The sequence below is a fragment of the Nothobranchius furzeri genome, chromosome 6, assembly GCF_043380555.1.
Source record: "Nothobranchius furzeri strain GRZ-AD chromosome 6, NfurGRZ-RIMD1, whole genome shotgun sequence".
NCBI lineage: Eukaryota > Metazoa > Chordata > Actinopteri > Cyprinodontiformes > Nothobranchiidae > Nothobranchius > Nothobranchius furzeri.
In genome coordinates this window covers 81,075,254-81,098,159 of record NC_091746.1, presented here as the reverse complement: position 1 = coordinate 81,098,159, position 22,906 = coordinate 81,075,254, and the positions used below count along the sequence as shown (strand labels likewise).

General features: G+C 42.6%; 1 protein-coding gene across 1 annotated transcript in view; it reads right to left on the bottom strand.

Annotated features, from left to right (window-relative positions):
* Positions 1–406: 406 nt before the first annotated feature.
* Positions 407–22,906, bottom strand: part of pdcd4a (programmed cell death 4a) — a 30,171-nt gene continuing 7,671 nt past the window's right edge. Inside the window, exons 2-11 of the mRNA XM_015943737.3 lie at positions 21,170–21,472; positions 20,987–21,084; positions 15,292–15,405; positions 14,965–15,186; positions 13,617–13,714; positions 13,102–13,216; positions 8,568–8,675; positions 2,689–2,799; positions 2,457–2,596; positions 407–1,270 (exon numbers count right to left, since the gene is read on the bottom strand). Coding sequence (XP_015799223.1) covers positions 1,219–1,270; positions 2,457–2,596; positions 2,689–2,799; positions 8,568–8,675; positions 13,102–13,216; positions 13,617–13,714; positions 14,965–15,186; positions 15,292–15,405; positions 20,987–21,084; positions 21,170–21,472 — 1,361 coding nt within the window. The 3' untranslated portion in view covers positions 407–1,218. The remainder of the gene's footprint in view (positions 1,271–2,456; positions 2,597–2,688; positions 2,800–8,567; positions 8,676–13,101; positions 13,217–13,616; positions 13,715–14,964; positions 15,187–15,291; positions 15,406–20,986; positions 21,085–21,169; positions 21,473–22,906) is intronic.

Here is a 22,906-nt window from a genome sequence, read left to right as displayed (position 1 = left end):
TTTAAAAAAACTAAAAAACATTACTAGTTTGAAGGTTTATATATTTAATCTTTTTCAATTAATCTAAACACCTTAAAATGTACCCCCCCCCCCCAAGCGTGTGAATAAAACACATCTTTGCTTGCCTATCCATATACGTGCAGTAGAATTTGAGCAAAATAAAGCAAAATCTTCAACTTTGTTGTCTTTTTATTGAATGAAAGATTTTAACTGAAATATAACTTTGGTCAACATGTAAAACTGCTTAACAGGGGTAGAAAAGTCTGATAAACTGCTATTAATACCTCGGGTATTAAACAGTGGGAATAAGTTTGACAGACTTCAAACCAAGATGATATCTTCTCTGCCTCGTCACCAACTTTTTTATTTAAAGGTTCAAATCGTGCTGACCAAGTGGCTATAGATAGAATATCAAGCAAAATCTTTTATTATTATTATTATTATTCCACAATCATTTTACAAACAACGACCCAAATTTATTACTTTCAGAAATGATTTCTGAAGTATATTTACTCTAATGTAAGTTTCAAATAAACTGTGACCAAACACCTCCTGCTGGATGCTTCACAAAGTAAACACTTAGTCTCAGTGACCAAGCTGAAACGAAAAAAAGAAATAAAAATAATAAAGCACTGTTCATAAAGTACTGATAGAACCACATGAATACAAATGTACAAAGAACAATTTCCTTGAAAATATTTCAAATAACCTGCGGCAGAGCAAAAGGTTTAATCTTTGCTGTTGAGCTAAATTAACAAGTGCTCCCTGACTGTACAGTAAGCTCCATCCTGTAAGTGTGTTTTCCACCCATTCATAGTTCCTGCATGAACAAAGATGTGGCAAAAAAGGCAAAACATGGATGGCGACCCCCCTAAGAATGATTTGAACAAACCCCAACGTGCACACCTGCAGCTCCAATCTGAATCATTCTCAACAGGAAGAAAGATTGAGGCAAAAAGGGTCACATCAACCCCAGAAATATGAGTATTCTTTTGAAAAAGCACCAAAATAACCAGTAATTACCCAGATGCAGGGAACCAAACGCCCAGGCCACTCTTCCGTTTAACTGAAGCTAAATGCTGATTGGTGTAATGACATTATCAGGAGAGGAACACGCCCGGATTCAGGAAAACATGCGGAGGTAGAAACAGAGTGTAGCGGAACACCCCTCCTCTTCTTCCTCCTCCTCCTCTTCCTCCTGCCTTTGAATGTGGTGGTTTAGTTCTTGATCAGCCCACCGTCTCCTTCACTTACAAACCGCTTACGCCCTCTGGTGGAGAGAATCAAGTTTGATTTGTGTTAGGCTATTTAATCATTATCCAACTTTAATGCAATGATGTCATCATAATGACCAAAATGACAAAACATTTGCCTTTTATAATGTTTTTATACAAAAACTAGAACAGACCGCTCAACAACAGTAGGCCTTAAGCCGGGCGTACACTGGGCGACTTTTTCACTTTTTTGAGCCGATTTTCCACTCGTGCGAGAATCCACGACATCGGGGCGAGTTTTGCGCCGAGCGTGGTGTAGTGTACAGGGGGTTACGAGAGGCTATTAACACCACGTGACCAGCTACCGATCAGCAATCGTGAGCTCGCACAAACTTCTGGCGTGTTTGATATTTTGCTCGTCCCTCGTGAGGGTATCGCACTGTTGAAGCGGCGCTGCGAGCAGCTGCGACCCAAAAAGTATCAGAACCGCTCACGGCGCATGCGCAATCCTACATCAACGCCGCTCGCCCACTATTTCCCTAATAACACACGTTGTTCGTTTTTGTTTCTACACGTTTTTTTTACTCACAAAGATCGTCAAGAAAGCGTGTTTGTCGTGTTCATGTCAAATTAAACTGATCACAAAACACAGATTTACTTTCTTTATTTCGTTTTCCTCATCCAACCCCCATAAATCCCCGTGTGTCCTCCTGCAGCACTCCCGAAGGACAACAGGCAAGACAAGACAAAAAAGTCTGACGTGTTGTGTAAAAACTGTTATTTTTAGCACAGTTTTAGGGCCGACGTGTTGCTACCAGATGTACAGTGTGAGCCGTCAGGTCGCATGCGAGAACTGGGTCGTGCAGTGTGAGCACATGACTCGTGAGATCTGCTCTGCGAGGAAGTCGTACAGTTTGAGCTGAAGCTGAACGCTGCGAGTGAAAAAGTCGCACAGTGTACACCCAGCTTTATTTACTTTGTCATCATAAAAATGGATAGTGTGGGTACAAAATTACAAGGAAACATAATAAATTTGGCTTTTTATGCAGATCTTCCCTTCAAAAAACCCATCTGTCTCTTGGAATAGCGAAATTCAGCATTCAGTGCCGTGAAAAAACACAGCATTTTGCATTTACTTGGTTTAATTTGTTTTATATGGACATTTGTTGCTGACCTGAAACATTCAGAACATACAGAAGTTACTTATAAATGAGGCACAATCTTTTTCACAGCACTGCCGACCTGGAGGGACACGCATCTCTCAGCTGCTTGGTGATGACGGACTCCTTGAAGCAAAGATCCACAAAGGTCTCCATGATTGAGTGTGCATGTGGCACATCCAGGCTGATTTCAGGCAGCTCATCGTAGACGCGCTGGAAACCCTGGAAAATAAGCACGAAGAGACTTGTTGGAGAATAATCCCAATCAAAGCACGTTTTAACATTTGAGCCAACGGGTAAAACCAGGAGCGGACCCTGTTCATCTGGTCCACAGTGATGAGGCCCGTTTTCCAGAGGGACTGCAGAAGCTTCATCAACATGTGAGTGGCGGTGTCTCCTTTGGACTCCAGCACCATTACTACAACCTGAAAAAACACCAATGTGAGAAGAAACAAAGCTGCAAAGGTCAGGATAGTTCCACAACAGCATTAAACCTGCAGTTTTCACCCTTTGAGGAATTTTGAGTGATTTTTTTTTTAGAAATCTGTGAAAGTGATGGTCTGACCGAGTACTTGATATAATTTAGGATATGTCTTTTTTCTTTCTAAGCCCCTGTCCTGTAGAGCCTCATGCAATTTGAACCGAGCTTCATTCAGCAATGGTCAATAGCGTTAGAAATCTGCTTACAAACAGATGTCAATCACAGAGCAAGCACAACCTTTTGAGGATGTACCCAGACTGGCAGACAAGTCTTTAAAATATACATATATGAATAAACAACATTACATGAGAATAATAATTGTAAAATGTGTTTTAGCTCTGTCTGCCGGCTAGAGGTGAACGAGAGCAGTCACTTTCACCTGTATATATGGGAGTTAGAAGAACGTATTAAGTTGCAGTACATTTGTCAGCCACTAGATGTGCAATTGGGTAAAAAAAATAAGCGCTCCAGACTAAGGGGTGTTCCCGATCCAATTCCAAGTCATTTGATTTTGAGTACCTGCCGATACAGAGTCCCCATCCGATACTTTTCAGAAAAGCATTAAAATAAAAAGAAAAATGCAAAGGGGGAGAATCAAGAAAGCATTAAAATAAGAAGAAAACACATCCAAATTGTCCTTCAAGTTACACTTTTTTTAGGAAGTACGTCGATTAAAAAATTGTTTATATTGTGAATATACTTAAAAGTAAGTAAGTAGTACATTTTATTTATATAGTACTTATCACAGATCCAGAATCACAAAGTGCTTCACATAGATCAAAACAAAATAAAACAAAGTCATAAAATCATAATGATCTCAAAACAGAAATAGATTAATATAATAAAAAATAAAGTCATACAATTATAATATTTCATAAACAGATGAAAGATTACAAATTTGAGTTAAAAATAAGAAAATAAAAGGTTTAGGTAAAAGCAGCTTTAAGAAAGCTTCAAGTCTTTAGCTGTTTTTTAAAAGTGTCCAGACTGTCAACGCTGCGTAAGGTTAAAGGAAGATCATTCCAGAGTCGGGGTGCAACAGTCTGGAAGGAGCGATCACCTCCACTTTCCTATCTGGTCTTTGGAACTTCTAGAAGGTTCTGGTGGGTGGACCTGAGGGCTCGGGTTGGAGCATAAGGCTTTAACAGCTCAGTAATATAGGGAGGAGCTTCACCATGTAGGGCATTGAAAGTTATAGTCAGCATTCTAAAATGAACTCGAAGGTTAACGGGTAACTAAAGATTCAGAATCGATTCCAAGAACTCAAATATTTGGCACGTTACAGGTTTGAGATGCACTTTTTTGATCTTTGTTAGGAGAGTCGGTACTCCGTTTACTTTTGTGGTCCCATAAATTGAGATGATTTATGTTTGAATCTGCTGATAAGAGGGCACTTGAATGTATTTTTTTCCATACTCAGAAATTTGAGATATTCTCATATTTATTTTCTAAGTTGATAAATGAGTACTCAGGATTACTCATGTAACTTGTTTCTACACATACTTGAAAAGTATTTGACTGCATTACTTTCAAAGCCACTGTTAGGTAACTACAGATTTGTTATATTTTACAAGGTAAGCAAAAATAAATGTTGCCTTTTGGTCAAAAGATTGCTTCTGTTTACAGTTTTAGAATCACATTATTTTACATTGTAGATTTGCATTTTTGGAGCACGACCAGTTTAAAGTCTAATAAAAATGTCCCATAGCTTTAACTAACTTGTACAACAAAGGAGTTAATCCTGGAGCTGACACTCTTTGTTAATAATGATTGTGAATCGATTTAAATTGAGAATCGAGAATCGATTCTGAATCGAATCGGCACCCCAAGAATCGGAATCGAATCAAATCGTGAGTTGCTCCAAGATTCACATCCCTATGGGGAAACCAGTGCAGAGACATTAGAATAGGAGTGATGTGTGCTCTTCTGTTTGCTCCAGTAGCAGCGTTCGTCTTATTTAAAATTGTTTACACCCCGAATATTCACTGGTGAACCCTGTTCATGTGAAGGAGCAGGCAGGGTAACTTTTCTCTGCAGAACACCCACAGCTACAGCGCACAGCACCGGGAGCAGGGTCCAGCAGCCGCGGGGCGCATTGAACACCGGTGCTGCAGAACTAGAAACCCAGATGTTTTGCAGTATTTGGCAATTTCACTTTGTTCATTAGTAGGGATGTGTATTTTTGAAATTCTGGCGATACGATACATATCACGATACAGGGGAGACGATACGATATATCAAGATATATTGCGATACATTCAGCCAGACGTTACAAGCTATTTTTTTTACTGAATTTATTGTAAGAATGTTCAATGAACAGTCCAAACTGATACGTAACATGTTTAACATGAGGTATCTGAACCATGATGGAGGGATTTACATTTCAGTGGTGGAAACAAAACCCACTGCACACTGCTGCCAACTAGTGGGTGGCGATTGAATTGCGCAAAACAAAAAGAAAATACACAAATGTTTGCATGTAAATTCTTTCAGGAATTAGATACACGGCTTTTGAATATCGATGTAATAATCGCAGGAAAAAATATCACGATGTATTGCCATATCGATATTTCCGATACACGGCTTTTGAATATCGATATAATATTGCTGGGAAAAATATCATGATATATTGCCATATCGATATTTTCTTACATCCCTATTCATTAGTGTAACTTTCGGCTGGCTCCGCGTTTTTGTCTGACTTCACTGTGAACTGTGATGGTTAGAGGTAAACTGGGGATTAATGGAGACACGTGATTTGCTTTGTTTATGCCCGAAGGGAAAAGCCGACAGCAAAAGTAGCTTGTTCGAAGGCAGCGAATCATGGTGTTGTCCTTTCCAGCATGTTGAATGCTCAGTATGTACACATTACAAATGTCAGTAGCTCTGCCTTTGTGGTCCAGTTTAAAATACCACCAAGCTGCAGATATTTTAGCCCTCCTGAAGAAACACGTTAGCTCTGTGTTAGCAGGCTTGCTAACAGCGGCACTTGGTGCCTGAGTCCTTGCCAGCCGTAAATTGTGTGACTTTACCGTGTTGTTGTCATATAACAAACAAATATTACTGATGTAGAGGGACTTATTGAAATAAAACAAAGCCATTTTTATTCATTTTGAAAACCTCCATCTCAGAGTGGATTTAAAAGTCATGTTTGTTGTTTTCAAAGGTTAAATCCGATTCATTTCTCCCGATTTGGATTGTAGGAGCCATAATATTTCTTGAGTGAGTTAATTACTGGGTTTCCATTTCTATTTCCCCTTTTGTTGTCATGGTGACGCAATAAGGGTCACATGGGTGTGGGCGGTCAGAATTAAAAGGAGCTGTCTTTCTGTCACTGGGTGATTTTGTCAGGTAGAGGGGGGATGGGCGGCCGTAGTTTTTGTAGACTGCAAATGTTCAGTTAATCCCATCACAATTCAGTTTGTCTTACTTCGTTTATAGTCACGTTATGTTTAAGGACTTGACCAGAATTAAGAGTCACCTGTAACAATAAATGGACAAAAGCATTCCACCTCTCTGTGAATTAATAAGAAGCTGACAGCGCGTCGAACAAATAGACCTGGGCCCAATCTCTGCCTCTATAGCGACTGTGGGAGTCGCTACACCGATCCTTTCAAAAACACGCGATTGGATCAGCGCATCCCTACTCCAGACTCTTGCTTTAATGAGCAAAACTCTGGTATCTGAGTGCAAGTGAATGCAACATGGGATCTTCCCTAGACTATTATTTTATTTTAGTCAGAACTAATAGAACATCTCTACTAAAGCTAATGTGAGCCCATTAGAGCAGAAATCTGGGGTTTTTCCTCAAATGGCACCATCTGGAGGCAGAAAAATATACAATATAACACACTTTAAATCCATCTCCCCTTTTCCGTGATTATGGCTGGAAGTAATGCCTCTCATTTCTGTGCACTGGCCAACAGAGCTAAAACACATCGTTTTACAATTTTAATTGTATATATGTGTGTGCTTCAAAGACTTTTAAAGACTTTTATAAAGACGCGCTCTGTGGTTGGCATCTGTACATAAGTAGATGTCTAACACTATAGACCCTTTTACTGTTTGTAAACAACATGACGTCTGCGAGAATGCATGCGCAGCTTGGCAACAGAGAACAGCGTTGTGTCACGCTTTATCAAGCTACGCTGCGGGGTTATCACCGGCAAATCTTGAATGTTATATTATTAAACTCACTTTAACGAATGGCAACAGACTCCCGGATCGCTGTGGCATTACGGAATGGGTGGAAGATGTAGGTGCGTGGCCAGATATCCAGTGGCCCGATATATATACGTTTTTAGTGAAGAGGTCCAGTAAGTACACACGTGAGAAGCTACGGGCATACAAATGGTTAGATGCATACAACTATGTTGTCTGTGGCCACGTACAGAAAGTAAAACATCACGACGTAGACTCTGAGTTTTGCGTCTTGAAGGCAGAAGTCCTTCCTAGCCAAAGACACGGACACAAGACTGCTGTGTACGAGGCTTGGGTCATAGTAAACAAACCAGAGAACTACGTACCTGCATGGCAGGGTGAGAATAGCATAGGTTTCTTTTTTTAGCGTGCTCAGAGTACAGTCGTGTTAATTTTGGAGAAATACAGTTTATACTAATATGCAGTGGGAAAATACAGATGAATTAGAATGAAATGTTAATTTGAAGCATGAAATAAAGCGTATAAATTTGTTTAATTCTGTCATTTTGATGTTCCAGACTTGGGTCATGCTGCAGCCACGCAGCAGCAATTTTATTCAAAGTTGAGCTTTGTGTTAGACGCCTCCGATTTTGTTGAAATGGATGTGCTCCCTTCGGAATTCTGTAGAGTTTCAGTCCACTGCTTGAAGAGAAGCGATTCTGGCATCCGTACACGCAACAACCCGACATGTTTATGTGCTCAGAACATCAAAACAAAGGGTTTAAAACGCTTTTTTAGTATCGAGTGTGAATGAGGAAGCCTTCACTCTCATTGCCAGGCTGCGCGCGCAACTTTTGATGACGTAGGTAGTAAAAGGGTCGATTGGCTAATGTTGAATATGCCTTAATTCAAACAGCATGAGCCTCTACGAGACTTTAAAAGTAAAAAAAAAAGCCATTTTTGTTGTTGGTTAAATACTAAAATTATTTCGGTCATTAGTCTCTAAATTGCAATCTGATACACTTTCCTATAAACATATTTAATGCTTAGCATGAAGCAGCCAAAAAAACGTTTACTCCGATCGGCTGTCAGTTAACACCCGTGCTGTGAGGGACAGCCTGGGGTAAAAGAACCGTTCTTTACTGATTCAGAGACAGCTTTACCTTCTTTGTGAGGAATGTGCTGTGAACTAACATGCGGCACAGAGACAATTAAATCAGCGTTTAAAAACCATCTGTTTTACAACCAAAGCTATAAAATTATATTTGCAGCTTTCCTGTTGAGTTCAAGTGAAACAAGCTGCAATCTCTCCGTCACCAGAAAGTAAACTTATGTCCAAGGCAGAATGTGTTAACCATGTGTGTGTGTCTCTAATTTGTGCTTGATTTCCTAACACTTTAAACCGAGTTCTGTTATTACATGTACTGAAAAATGAGAAAGTGGAAGCCAATTACTAAATGTCCTTGGCAGAAAGTAGAAGTGACAGAATGAGTGGAGACTGTGGCTCTCGCCTGAGAGGAAAAACTAACAGGTTTCATTTGTAAAACCAGCTGAACAGGAAGTGGTAAATACCTCGTAGACCAGCTCGTGGTGGAAGTGAGGGACCTCCAGGTCCCGCAGACAATGCTCTGCCTCAGAAATGTCTCCTGATATCAGGTACTCCTTGAGAAGAAGGTTCATCTGCAAGAAAGAACAGAACCAGCTTAATGTCCGACACGACATGTAGAATTTAGTAGTTGTAAAGCCACAATTTAGGATTTAAACTTGTTAAAGACCAAGTTCACTAGTTTTTCCCAACACATTTGAAGCAGTGTCTAGTATAAATGAATGACTTATGTGGGCGGAAAAGCTCTGGTGCTCCTGTTTCAGGAACTAGAAGTGAGCCAGAGGAGAAGGGAGCAGAAAACAGCAGGTTTTGAAGTCTTATTTCCTGATATTTGGACACCTCGCCTCTGATTGGCTAACAGCAACACAACTCTACCACCGACTCTTGTTTGCTCAGCAACACTGATATTTTATCTCCACAAATAGCACAAGCCTGAAGAAGTTCTGCCATGTTGTAGAGTTGCTAATGCTAACAGTTAGCTTCTAGCAGTTTCTAGTTTCCTTGGCACTAAAACAACAGCCTTCCCCGTAGTGAGTCACAGTGGCGGTTTTACCCTTAGGTATAGGTTGGCGGGGCCCCCTAGCCCTGACTGTTAATACCACATTGATTGATTGATTGATTGATTGAATTTATTTAAGTGTCACACACCATACAGGTGCCCAGCCCACACGGGCTTATTAGACACTACAGCATTTAATAAATCATAACATGACTGTGTGATACAGAGTAATACACAACATTGCTAAACAAACACAAATATGACCGCATATTTCTCATATGGGGTATAGAATCCTTTGGCGTCTATGCCATGCCTTTTCCACAAATTTAGCTAAAACAAAAATATTATTTTCAAACAACCAATACGTAATTTCCTGCTTCCTGCTTCCAAAATAAATCTGGACTTTTTTCGACTGGATAAGTTCAAATAAGGGCTCTCTCAAATCACAAAACAAGGAACAATGAAACATAAAATGGAATTCATTCTCAACCACGTTGGAATCACAAAACTCGCATAGACGAGAATCCCAAGGTAATCCTTTAAATCTTCCCACTTCCACTGCCAAAGGGAGGGTGCCCGTTCTTATTTGAGCACAGAGAGATCTTCGTCTTCTTGTTAACTTATATTTGAGATATATTTCTGTACTATAATCCCTTTTAAATTGTACACAATTTCTAAGTTTTGGTTTATTCCAAATATCTAGAGCTGAAACGATTCCTCGAGTACCTCGAATAATTCGAGTACAAAAAATCCTCGAGTCAAATTCTCTGCCTGGAGGCTTCGTTTAATTCATGTTTAATTAATTCAAGGCTTTGCATTCGCCCGGGGTCCTGTTTCACCCGGACCGAAAAAAGTGACGCACACACACACTGCACTGAATGCACACGCGAGTAGCGAAGGTAACTTAACTTTCTCTTAAGCCATGGCGGACAACGTGGACCTCGGTGGAGTGCGAAAAAAAAACCAGAAAATGTCAATGTGGGACCATTTTTCACGTCGTAAGGCGGAAAACGTAGTCCAGTATAAATACTGTAAAATGGATTTAGCCTACCACAACACCACATCCTCCATGCTGCTACCTGTAAATGTCTCTTCTGCAAGCGGACTCGGAGCCTCCACAAGATAATGCTTTTTAGCCTGTATTTCTATGTATTCTGCGGACACTGTGCGACTTTTTCATTTGTAGCTCTGTTTCAGCTCACACCGCAAGTCTGGTAGCAACACGTCGGTCTTAAAATGTGCTAAAAATAGCAGTTTTTACAACACGTTGGACTTTTTACTGTGTTGTTGTTGATGTCCGTTGTCCCTCGGGATTGCTGCAGGAGGACACAGGTATTTATGAGAGTGACGGAGGGTAAGGGAGGTGGTGGAGGACCTAAACTTGGAGACGGCCACAGAGAAGGAGCGCTCAGAGAGATAAGAGGAGAACCACTCCAGAGCAGATCCTGATAGGCCTACCCAGTCTCTCAGCCTCTCCAGTAGCAGGTGATGGTCAACAGTGTCAAAGGCTGCAGTCAGGTCCAGCAGGACCAGAACAGAACAGTCCCCTGCATCACTGTGAGTCAGAAGGTCATTAGAGACCCTAAGAAGAGCTGTTTCAGTAGAATGAGCTCTACGAAAACCTGACTGGAAGCTATCATAGATGTTATGTTCATCAAGAGCAGCTGTGAGTTGTTTAGCCACAACCTTTTCCAAGATCTTGGAGATGAACGGAAGTTTAGAGATGGGTCTGAAGCTGCTATGGAGAGAGGGGTCGAGACTCGGTTTTTTAAGAAGCGGGTGGATTACAGCGTTCTTAAAGTAAGCAGGGACCTGACCAGAGACCAGAGAAGCATTAATTATAGAGAGCACGCTGGGACCGATGGACTGAAAAGCACTTTTAAACAAAGATGAGGGTAAGATGTGGAGGGGGCATGCAGAGGTCTTCATAGAGTTAACTAGTTTGGTTAACTCAGGCAAAGAAACAGGAGCAAAGCTATCTAGGATGATGGGCCTGGTTGGAGTCGGGAGAGGCGGAGATAAGGCTGAAGGAGAGATGCTAGATCTAACCTTATTGACTTTGTCCACAAAGAAAGACAGAAAGTTCTCACAGTCTGCAACAGAGTGGATGGAGGCTGTAGGAGAGGCAGGAGAGACGATGCTGCTGATGCTGTTAAACAGCACCTTGGGGTTCCCTTTGCTCTGGGACACCAGGTTGGAGAAATAGGAAACCCTGGCGTCTCTGACTGCAGAGTTAAAGGATGACAGAAGATCCTTTAGGTGCAGCAGATGGACGTGGAGATGGGTTTTCTTCCACAAACGCTCAATTTTTCTGCATTGGCGCTTTAGGCTGCAAAAGCCTGTCATTAAACCAGGGAGTAGGGTTCACTGCAGGACCTGATCTGGTTCTGACAGGACAGATGTTGTCCAGAATGGAGAGGCAGTGCTCGTTAAACTGAGAAGTTAAGGAATCTGGGTCGTTATCAGAAGAACAGGGTGGATCAAAAGCAGCAGAAAAATTTCTAGCTGTGCTCTCATTAAGAAAACGAGAACTAACCATACGGCGAGCAGGAGGTGGGGACGCAGAAACTGACAAGTTAAAAATGCTAATTCTCAGCCATATTTAGAAGACACACCGTGCCGGTAAATCAGCATGGAACTGCCGCCACGGTGTCATAAGAACACATAGTGGCAACATGGCATCACTGGAATTTTGCGGCAGTCGTGACGCCACGTTTGGTAGTGATGTTGCCACAACACCAAACTTGTGAATGTGTATTACGCCTTGGCGCAATAGAGGGAGGTGTTGTCATCATGTGAGGCTACTATAATGAAAATGATAGTAAACACGGGTCGTACAGTTCGCTTTTGTAAACAGAGCCAGCTGAGATGATAAACTGGAGCGATGCAGCGCTCCAGCAGCTTTATCTCCATGTTTTCCTAAAGCATTAGAAGCAGCAGAACAGTGACTCAGAAGAAAGTTAAAGACATTTGAGGTATTTTTACTGATTTAAAAACAATCAAACATGTAAACGGTGCAGAATCTGCTTTTGTTTCCCGAGACGAGTCCTCAGAGCTACAGATCGCAAACGTTGTGAGGCTGCAGCAGATGGGCCGAGCTCAGAACAGCAAGCAGTGTTTTAACTGCAGGAATCTGACAAGATGCAAGATGGTCCCAACCATCTGAGCTTTAGCCGTGTTTCAGTCCACGCCGGGCCCGGTTCACAGAGACGAGAGGAGTGCGAGGTGGATAAAAACTGGAATAAGAAGCTATTTTATAAGAGAGAAGAAAGAAGACAAATGGATATTGTCACAAAACTGCCTTTTGTAAAGTTAGCAACACTGAAGTCAGGAGAGGAAAGATGAAAATGACGCCAACTTTCTAATATTCAGCAGTTATTTGTGGTGGATTTTTCGTGCTCGTAGGGATTTCTGCTCAGACACGAATCTGGGAGGGCTGGTCGTAGATAAACCGTCTTATATCTTCAGTCATCTGAGCGCAGCGCCAGCAGGAGGGGAGGAGTTCCGGTTCACAAAAGGAGCCAGGAACTCCAAACAAAGTCCAAAGTTCTGAGGGCACGGTGCTCAGAGAGGACGTGCTGCCATGACCCTCGCTCCGTTCTGGACAAACGTTGTGTAACCGATCATTTAGTGGAGGACTTGAAAACATCCACCCTACATGAGACGGCCCAGATTATAGAGTCACAATAGAAGTCAGAACAAAACACACACGGAAGAGGGCGAGGGTGTGGGTGTGTGTGTTTTAGATGCAGGCTGGGGTGTGAATTTGCGTTGGCCCCTTCCGTGCTCTTGTTTTCACAAATCTCAGGAGAGAAAACGCTCTGCTGACACAGCAGTTCAGCGCGGAGCTGGCCAGTACACTTTAACCCAGCATGCATTACCACCTTCTGTTTATGTTGCATAACAGTAACAAAGATACCAGCCCTGTCGTTGCAAAGACTCTGTCAAAAAGTGATAAGACTGAATCCTACGGAGGCCCTTCCGGACTAGATCAAATGTACCTCTTTGATGAGATGTTTCACCGGTCTGAGTCCTCCGCCGACGCCCCACACGTTGTCCAGGCGAACCATCTCCCTCTTCATGGTGAGCAGCACTGCAGCTCGGTCCAGAGCCACCCTGAGGAGAATAAGGATTAATGACCCGCACTTGTATAGCGCCTCTCTGAGTAAGGACTCCAAAGCGCTTTACACATCCATTCACACACACATTCACACACTGGTGCTGATGAGCTACGGTGTAGCCACAGCTGCCCTGGGGAGCACTGACAGAGGCGAGGCTGCCGAGCACAGGCGCCACCGGTCCCTCCGACCACCACCAGCAGGCAAGGTGGTTTAAGTGTCTTGCCCAAGGACACAACAGCAGAATTCTCTGTCCAGAGCCGGGATCGAACCTGCAACCTTCCAACTGGACAACCTGCTCAACCTGTTGAGCTACTGCTGCCCCAGAATAACAGAAACAGTTACAGACTTCCTTTAAAGAATGAATTTCCAGGTCAGAAGAGCGTGTGCAGGCTCACCTGGCGTGGTCACAATCCACTTTGCCTTTGTAACAGTCCAAGAAGGTCATGGGGAGAACGTGGTCCGCTATGGCTCTGGCTATGAACTGGCCCAACATCTGATGTAGATGAGAAAACATCAGTAAATACGTATAATTTTCAAGGCAATGAGGTTTTTAAAAAACAATAATTATCTGTATCTCTGAGAAGAGAGTAAAACAGGTTTAAAATCTCTTCATTAGGCTATGAAACCAAAATGATTTGGTCTCTGTGCCCTGTATAATCGCTAGGGCTGGGGGTAAACGATTATTTTTAAAACGATTATTCTGACGATTATTTTATCGAATAGTCGACTATTCTAATGACTATTTAGAAAATTAATCTAATGATTATTTTTCTATTGCACAATTAACAAAAACCAGAAAATCTCAAATAAATTCCTCAAAAAAATTGATAAATTCTTACTGTAAGAGAATAAACACTACAGGCCTTCCATTTTGTATAACACTGCTTTTATTGTGTTGGTTGGTTATGTTCTGATGACGTGTAGAACTTGGGAGTGCAGGCTGCTGCCTGAGAGGTGGTAGAAGATGGAGTGTCTCCATGCTGCTTTGTTTTGGTCACTTATGTGCGTGAGGCGAGTGGTGTTACGGGTTAAACCAAACTCAGGTGATATTTTACACTAAACCGAAAACCCACAACACCCTAAATGTAATAAAAGGGAGATCTACACCACAAAAAAGATGAACTCTAAACCAAAACGTAACAGCTTATCCCAACGCAAGAAGCTGTTAGCGAAGATGCTAACAGTAGCTTTACCAATGTTAAGTTCAAGTTACCAAGTTTAAATAAACCAAAAACACCCAGCAGCAAACAGACCAGCATGGAGGAGAGACTGCTACCACCAAAACAGCTCTCCTCATGTCTGAAAGAAGCTCCTTTATGAAGGGAGAAACGCTCCCGGTGATCTTCTACATCTGCGATAGAGACGGAGCAGCGCATCTGACCCCGGAAGTTGTTGTCCGTTGCCGGGAGACGAAGGTGGGCAAAACAGGAAAATAATCTAGTAGTGGACGGACGTTGTTCCGGGTCTTCGGTATTTGGTGGAGATGTTAGTGAAGGCGGAGAAGAGGGCGAACTAGAGGAAAAACAGGCAGATTCCTCCTCTATTTACAAACTCCTGGGGATGCAACAAGTGGGCGCGGTGCGTCGACTTCCGGATCTGACGTCGACAAATTTTTAGAATCGAGCCGTCGACTTCGTCGAGGCTTCGCTACAGCCCTAATAATCGCTGATCAGAGATCAGCCACGATCAACTAAACCTTCCATTCCCTCTTCTTCTGTTCACGAGTGCACCCATAACACAAACCTGTGGGGCTTCTGGTGTGTCCAGGATGAGGTCTGGCAGCTCCTTCAGCATCTTATCGAAGGCGTGGGCCATTTCGCTCTGCGACAGCATCTTGCCCGACAGATCCGACAGCAGGCGGGAGGTCAGCTCTCGGTGGCTGGCTTTGCCTTCCAGTGACAGGGACACGGCCAAAGAGGTGACCTCATACTTGTGCTGACCCAGGTTCAGCTCCTTCAGCAGCATCTACAGAGGAAAAGTCGATAAAACACGACTATAGACCAAATGCGGGTGTTCTTGAAGATTTAGTTTGGGTTCACAAACCCACTCGTCTCCTCCTAAATAATTTACCTCCACCTCCTTCGTGTCTCCATGTTCAAAGTACTCCTGGACGATTGGGTTCACCATTTTTTCCAGCTCCTTCTCCTCCACCTCTGGCACCACCGTTTCATAAACAGTGTCGCCCTGGAAACGAGAAAGACCAAAAGAAAAAATGAAACACATCATGAGTCAGGGAAGTCTTCACATTTACGAAGCCATAGGGTGGATTTTGATTTTTGAAACCATTTGTCTAAAACAAGAAGAAAACTAAACAATGACGTTTTATCTGTGTTGATGCATCCACTCGTCAGCTCCAAGAGCCTGGATTAAAAACCAGCCCGTCTAACTTTTCTAGTAAGGTTCTGGTTGACCCGAAGAGCAGTAACGACCAAAGTCAGAAGAGTGTCACTAAACTAAAATGGCTTTTGGTTTGAAAAGAAAGTTACAAAAACCTGCAGATGAAACTCAAAACATTTGAATATTGTACAAAAGTTATTTTATTTCAGTATTTCTACTTGAAAGCTGAAACTAATCTGAGACTCATTACATAAAAATCCAGATATTTCAAACCTGTATTTGTTATAATTGTGATTATGGCCTACAGCTGATGAAACACCCCAGACAATTAGAAAATTGTGAAAGACTCAATATTCTAGACTCAAAGTGTCACACTCTGATCAGCTAATGCTCCAAAACACATGCAAAGGGTTCCTGTGCCTTTAGATGGTCTCTCAGTCTAAGTTGAATTTCTGAAATAAACGGACTTTTGCACCATATTAGTTTTCCCTGTAAAACCTGTAGTTGTAAGTTCTAAAACTTAAGCTTAGCTGCATTTCCTTTTCTCTTCAAGGTAATGCTTAAAGGTGCATGAAGTAAGAACATCTTGTGGTCAAATTTGCATACAGCATTGCCACACTTATCAAAACAAATGAGTGTGCTCTAAGGGGCTCACCCCCCTCCCCTTTGTGAGCTTTGTTAGCGTCATGGCCAGTTCAGCCGGGCGGACACTGTGCGACTTTTTCCACTCGTAGCGCTCAGCTTCAGCTCAAACTGTACGACTCCCTCGCAGAGCAGATCTCACGAGTCATGTGCTCACACTGTACGACCCAGTTCTCTGATGCGACCCAACTGCTCCCACTGTACGTCTGGTAGCAACACGTCGGACCTAAAAATATGCTAAAAATTGCAGTTTTTACACAACACGTCAGACTTTTCTGTGTTGTTATTGATGTCTGTTGTCCGTCTTCAGTGCTTTAGGAGGACACGCTGGGACTTAAGGGGGTTGGATGAGGAAAACAAAAGAAAGCAAATCAGTGTTTTGTGATCCATTTAATTTGACATGAACGCAAACACACTTTCTTGACAATCCTTGTCACTGTGTGTGTAAAAAAATGTGTAGAAATAAAAACGAACGCTGTGCGTTATTAAGGAAATAGCTGGCGAGCGGTGTTGACGCACGACTGCTCATGCGCCGTGAGCGGTTCTGATACTTTTTGGGCCGCAGCCGCTCGCTTCAACCCTCACCAGGGGCGAGCCAAATTTCAGACACGCCAGAAGTTAATGCAAGCTCGCGATTGCTGATCAGTAGCTGGTCACGTGGTGTTAATCGCCTCTCATAACCCCCTGTATATTACACGAGCCTTAGCGCAAATCTCGCTCCGATCTTGTGGATTCTCGCACAAGTGGAAAATCGGCTAAAAAAGTGAAAATGCCACACAATGTATGCCCGGCTTTAGGGATCAATGTTAGAAGATTCTAGATGACGAGTGAATACAAGTCACACACAGCAAGTAGATACGTAGTGTAACATCCAGCAATTGTCAGTTTTAGGTACAGTCTGACCTTTCAACATCTGGTCAGAAAGGAGACACAGCACTGCATGTGTTCCCTTTAAATGAGTCTGTCTTCATACCAGCTGGGACTCACAGACTCTGCAGCTCTGAAAGATAAACAATAACTTTCTTTCCCAAGGTCCCATCTGGCTGCCTCCACAGACGGAACAACTCCAGCTCGAATTTTTTTTTAATTGCTTTAATAGGGTAAGTTTTTCTTTTTGCTATAAACTGCGATTAATCGAGATTAATTATTACAAAGCCTCTAATTAATTAGATTAATTTTTTAATCGAGTCCCATCCCTAATATATATATGAGTAAAACAAAGAGACACCGTGGCTTCTTAAAGTTTTTGCTCCACAGGTCAGTCTAGCCACACTCCACAAGAGCCTCAACAGGTCTACCATTGGCCTGAGCAGTTTTGTGTTATATCAATCACAGCACTCTATTGGTTTGGTGGGTAGGATGATGAAACAGAGCAGAACAACTAAGATGGCGGTGGCTCATTTGAAATAGTTTTGGCTTCAAATTTGGACTATTTAGACTCGAGTCAAGAACAGATAGAGGAACTTAAGTCCTTTATTTAGTAAAAAGGATGTACTTGCATCTTCTTCGACAGTGTCTGGTGTACTGCCCCGCTGACCAACATCCACAGTGGTGAGTATGTCACGTTGTTCGTTGTCAAGAAGCATACCAAGACAGTTTGGAAGACAACCATAGATCCCACCCCACGACAGAGCTCCGTCTATGGGTTGTGGTTTGCCAGGCATGCATTTTGCTGGCCGGTGTCGAATTAAAAATGCCAACGCAGCAGAATTTGCTGGTGTGGACTTGGCAACCACCTGGCCGCAAATATGATTGACTATGAAACCAACAAGTATGGTAGCGGGACAGACTGCAAACAATGACTACGTCCCTCTTCTGCCTTTTTAAAAGGCATTAGACAGTTTTGTTATAAATTCTCTAAAATTCTTACTTATTGCACCTTTAATGTGATTTAATCGATTATAGCTTTTATGTCGTATTTCCCTTGAACGTGATGACCCATGTCACTAGGAACCCTTGATCCACTGAGTCTGAAGGTCTAGCCAATGTCATGTTAGTTTTTTGGTGCCACCCTGTCCCGTTTCTCCTTTAAACATGTGACATATTTCCACTGTGTGCCCCAGTCAAGGCTGCATCCCACCCCCTTTTTCTCTTAACAGCCAGAAGCTCCATTCCCACCCAGCGGGAGACAAACAAGTCTGGCCTTCGGCATCACATGGGGCATCTGCATGATAACAGGGTTAAAGATTGAGAATGATGTTGATTGGGATGGGATGGAGCCATCTGGTTTGAACGATTGTGTGAGTAGCAGTGTTCTAAAATCCCACGCAGTGCTGAGATCTCCTCTGTCAGTCTCGACGTCTTATTTCTAATTTTTAATATTTCTAAAACAAAGATGTGTCCCTATCAGTCTTGGGAATCTCAACTCCTCACTTGACATCAAAAGAGGAAGTTGATGGAAGTTCTTAGACTCAGATTCTCATCTCTGGCTCAGCAGCTGTGGGGGTCAAAGTGCACATGTCTAAAATCAGGATGAGATAGCACATATTTGACCCTCACGGTGGCCATGGCTGTACAAAAGCAAACGTGTTCAAAAAGAACATCAAAGTAACAATGAAGCTTGTCTGCTAACAGTTCACCTTGCAAATAATATTTTTGTTGTTTCAAAAATTATAGTTTTGGAATGTAAATCCACGTGTTTTGTTAATTTGACTCTAAAATGAAAATAAAACCATTTATAAATTATTTGTTTTTAAAGCTGATTAACTCAATCTGCATAACAAACTACCTTTTAAACATAAATACGATCACAGAACTCTCTCCCCTCCTGTCGTCCATCATCCATAGGCCGAGAAGCGTATGGCTGCAGTCCCAGAGACCGCAGACTCAGGCCAACTACCACTACTGGCTACTACTGTTTTAGAGAAATCTGCAATTGGCTTGAATCTGTGACCTCCGGCTCAGCAGCCATATTCTATTGCCTAGGCCAAGTCCCCCTAATATAGGAACATGCATTGCCACAGTAAACGAGAGAGTGCTAAACACCCGTTGCAGTTTTCTACGGTCAAATGTCATTGATTTTCTGCTATTTTTCTTTAGTTTGTCCTAAAGTTGAAGTGGTGGCAGCCGGCTGTTTTTCTCTGACATTATTAAGCGGAGAACCTCTCACACCAGTGGTGTTCTGTTGCAAAATTGCAAGCGCATGATTAGTGGAGGGATCCAAGTAAATGTGGACATGCGGTGGTTCTTTGAGACAGACGACTGGATGGTCCAAACATTGCTTTTGGTCAGAGGTTTTTAGACAAATGCGGCAGAGCCACTACCATAAAAATATTTATAGTCACATTATGTTAGAACGTTGCTAACAGGCATTCAAATGTTTTAAGCTAATTTGTTTTGCAGATTTGTGTAAGTGTTGCAATATTATGAAATGATCTAATCTTGTGTTAGTACTGGAGCATCCATAAAGCCTCCCAGATCAATAAAGACTGTATTGCTGCTGCAGCTGCAGAAAATGTAAAAAGTGTCAGCAATCAGCAGTTTGTGGTTTTTCAGGTGTTTTTTTTAATGATAAAATTGTTGCAAGTTTAGAGGAGAAGGCTGACTGTGATTGGTCCAATGACGATGTGTGACCCACTACAACGACGGTAGTTTGTGAACAAGATATATTCCCCTCCTTTCTATGAAAATTGGTTCCTGGAAAGACCGACTGATGATAAATGTTTTTAGAGGGAAGTGATTTTTGCGTGTTGGCATTGATGTAACTAGTGGTTAGCTTGTCGATCAGTACGCAATAGTCTGTTTTTCCAAAATAAGCCCTTTCAAAGATTTACCTACAGAAAGGCATTATTTGTTCACATTTCCTTAAAAAATAAAATAAAATAAAATAAAGAAGAAAAGCACTACTCCATCCAAAATGCAGCAGCCAGACTCCTAACCTAATCCAGCAGACGAGCTCACATCACTCCGGTTTTACAGTCCCTCCACTGGCTCCCGGTAGAATATAGAATACAGTTTAAAGTTTTAGTCCTGACCTATAGAGCTCTTAACAACCAGGCTCCAAGCTACCTATCTGAGCTTTTATCCGCACACACCACCTCTCGCAACCTTAGATCCACATCTGAAAACCTCCTGGCTGTTCCTGGAACCAGACTGAAAACCAAAGGGGACAGGGCCTTTCAGACTGTTGCACCCAGACTTTGGAACAGTCTACCTTCAAATCACCGTCTCTCTAACACTGTAGAGGTCTTTAAAAATCATCTAAAAACTCACCTTTTCATCCAGGCGTTCCCTCCCTAAATGTTCTAAAAGATGGCTTTGTTCGGGTTCACACCTTCACTTTGTTTATACTCCTGATTTTATTTACTATTTTATCACTGCTATTGTTTTTCGGATGTTTTTATTGGTTAGAGGTATTTGCCCTGATCTTTATCATGTTGTACAGCGCTTTGTGATTTATGTCTGTGAAAGGCGCTCTATAAATAAACTTTTACTTACTTACTCCACTGGGAAACCCACAGAGGAACGTCATAATTCAGTGTGAACAAAATCTACATTTAGTGTTTCGAAAACAACTTAACCCTCTGAAGGCAGGCGCTGCAGACTTGCAACGTTAAAACCTGCCTACCTGGTTACTCCACGTACGTATTTCATGAGCATTTTTTAACTCAGAAGTACCCCTGAAGGACTTAGTTGTTCGTCCTTTTATCAAAACTTATTTTGAGCCTGAGAGGGTTCAAATCAGCGGATATGTTTCAAACAAGACATACAGACAAGGCGTCTGTATCACAGCTGCTTCAACAATAGCCTGAGGTAGACCAGAATCTGACAGGAACGTCTCACTTACCTGAGCTGATTCATCATAGTTGGGGTCCTGCATATCAGGTTCTTCAACCTCATAAACCATCCCAGCAGCGCCCCAGACTCCTTTACCCCCGGCCCCACCTGAATACATCAAGACAAGCAGAGAAATGCAGAAATCAGTGTGGATTACAGCTGCAATCTCAATGGATTTAACAGCACATCGTACCTTTCTTTGGGAGTCCTCTTCCTTTGCCGGTCCGGGATTTGCGGTCGTTGTTGTGCACTTTGCCCTTCAGAGCCGAGGGGTCCCCACCCGCTGCCTCTCCCGACTCGGACAACGACTCGCTGGTGGAGTTGCGGGATGACGATCTGCGCAGGCGGCGCTTGGCTTTGGCTTTGATTCGGGCCTCGTGGAGAGCTTTCTCTTGGGGCGTCCAGTTGCCGTTGGCCTCGGCGTCGAGCAACGCGTCTTCATCATCGCTGTAGGGATGGTTGGCACCATCCTTGTTGTCCTCAAAAGTAACCACCCCTGTAATCAGAAGACTTCGTGTTAGCGTCCCAGATGTTTTAAAAAAGGGAACACAGATGAGCCGATTAACAGCAGCAGTGATGTGCTGAGTGAGTGGAGGTTTCTGCCACGACCGCCTGATTTACCAACGCTACAAAAAGGTGCTTCGACTGGTTGATTTTAGAATTCAGCCATTATTACTACAACTGATGTTTCATAAAAATAAAAAACAATTATGGAGCATAAATGATGAGCCTGGATGCAGACATCATCGGTTTGTATAGTCAGATTGAGACGGTTAATTCTGAAGTGCTTTTCACAAACATTTATAATGAAGTGTTTTTATTTTCATTAAGCCTGATTTATGCTTCTCCGTCTGCGTCAGGGCGGAGACACGCAACGCCATTATCCGTCCTTGCGTAGGACTCCGGCAGGCACGCAAGTACGTACGGAGTCGAGCTCTCTTTTTTAAACATCCGTCGAACGAGACGGATTACGCAAGCTTGTGATTGGTCAGGACGCCGCTGTTGTTTACAGCTCCGCCATTGCACCCTCAAAAACATAAGAGAGCCGGGGATAACTAGCGGCAGACATGGAGAAGCTTGAAGAATACCTCGCGAAAAAACTCTAAAAACATGAACGTTTAATTCTCCCGTGACTGGAAGAGTCAAAAGATACGCAGCAAGCGTTTTATTTGTGGACGGAAATGACAGGAAACGTGGGTTTAGAGGTGGCGAGAGCATGAAGAAGTGGAGGAGAATGAGAGACAAATATGTCCGTGTTAAAAAGTCTCTTATATACACAAAGAACACAAGATAAACACACGATCTTGGACCGATACATGACAGGATACCACAGAACAGCGCTACGCCCTCTGTTGTCCTGCAGGGCAATTGCTTTGCAACACTCTCCAGGAGACGGAGAAGTATGAGAGCAAAACGCTTCCGTCAATCCGTGCGTGTCTGTCCCTTGCGGAGCTGACGGAGAAGCATAAACCAGGCTTAACTCTTCATGTTGTTGGCCATACAAACTACTCCAAACGTTGGATCTGATTGCTACTTGCTTTAACTCAAAACCGCCAAACCCATTTTTCTTCGATCCCAAGAGTGTGATGGGTTCTCCTAAATCCTGCAACCATCCGGCGTCCTCCACCACTCCTGGCCTTTGTGCAGAGTGTGTGTGTGGGAGTCTAGAAAGACAAAACATGACTGGTTCCTGTAGGAAAACCTACATTTTTCATTTTGGAGCTTTACAAAAATGTCTAACGCACTTAAATGACACCGATTCTTTCCTCTTCTAAATTAGCTTTGGAACATTTTCTACTCCTTTTTGTCAAAACAGTTCACTCAACACTGCACGTTTGCTCCAGAAATCCCTTTAAACCAAAGCAAAGATGAAACATCAGTCCGGCTTCGGCTTTAATGACCCACCAGGAAGACGAAGACCAGAGTGTGA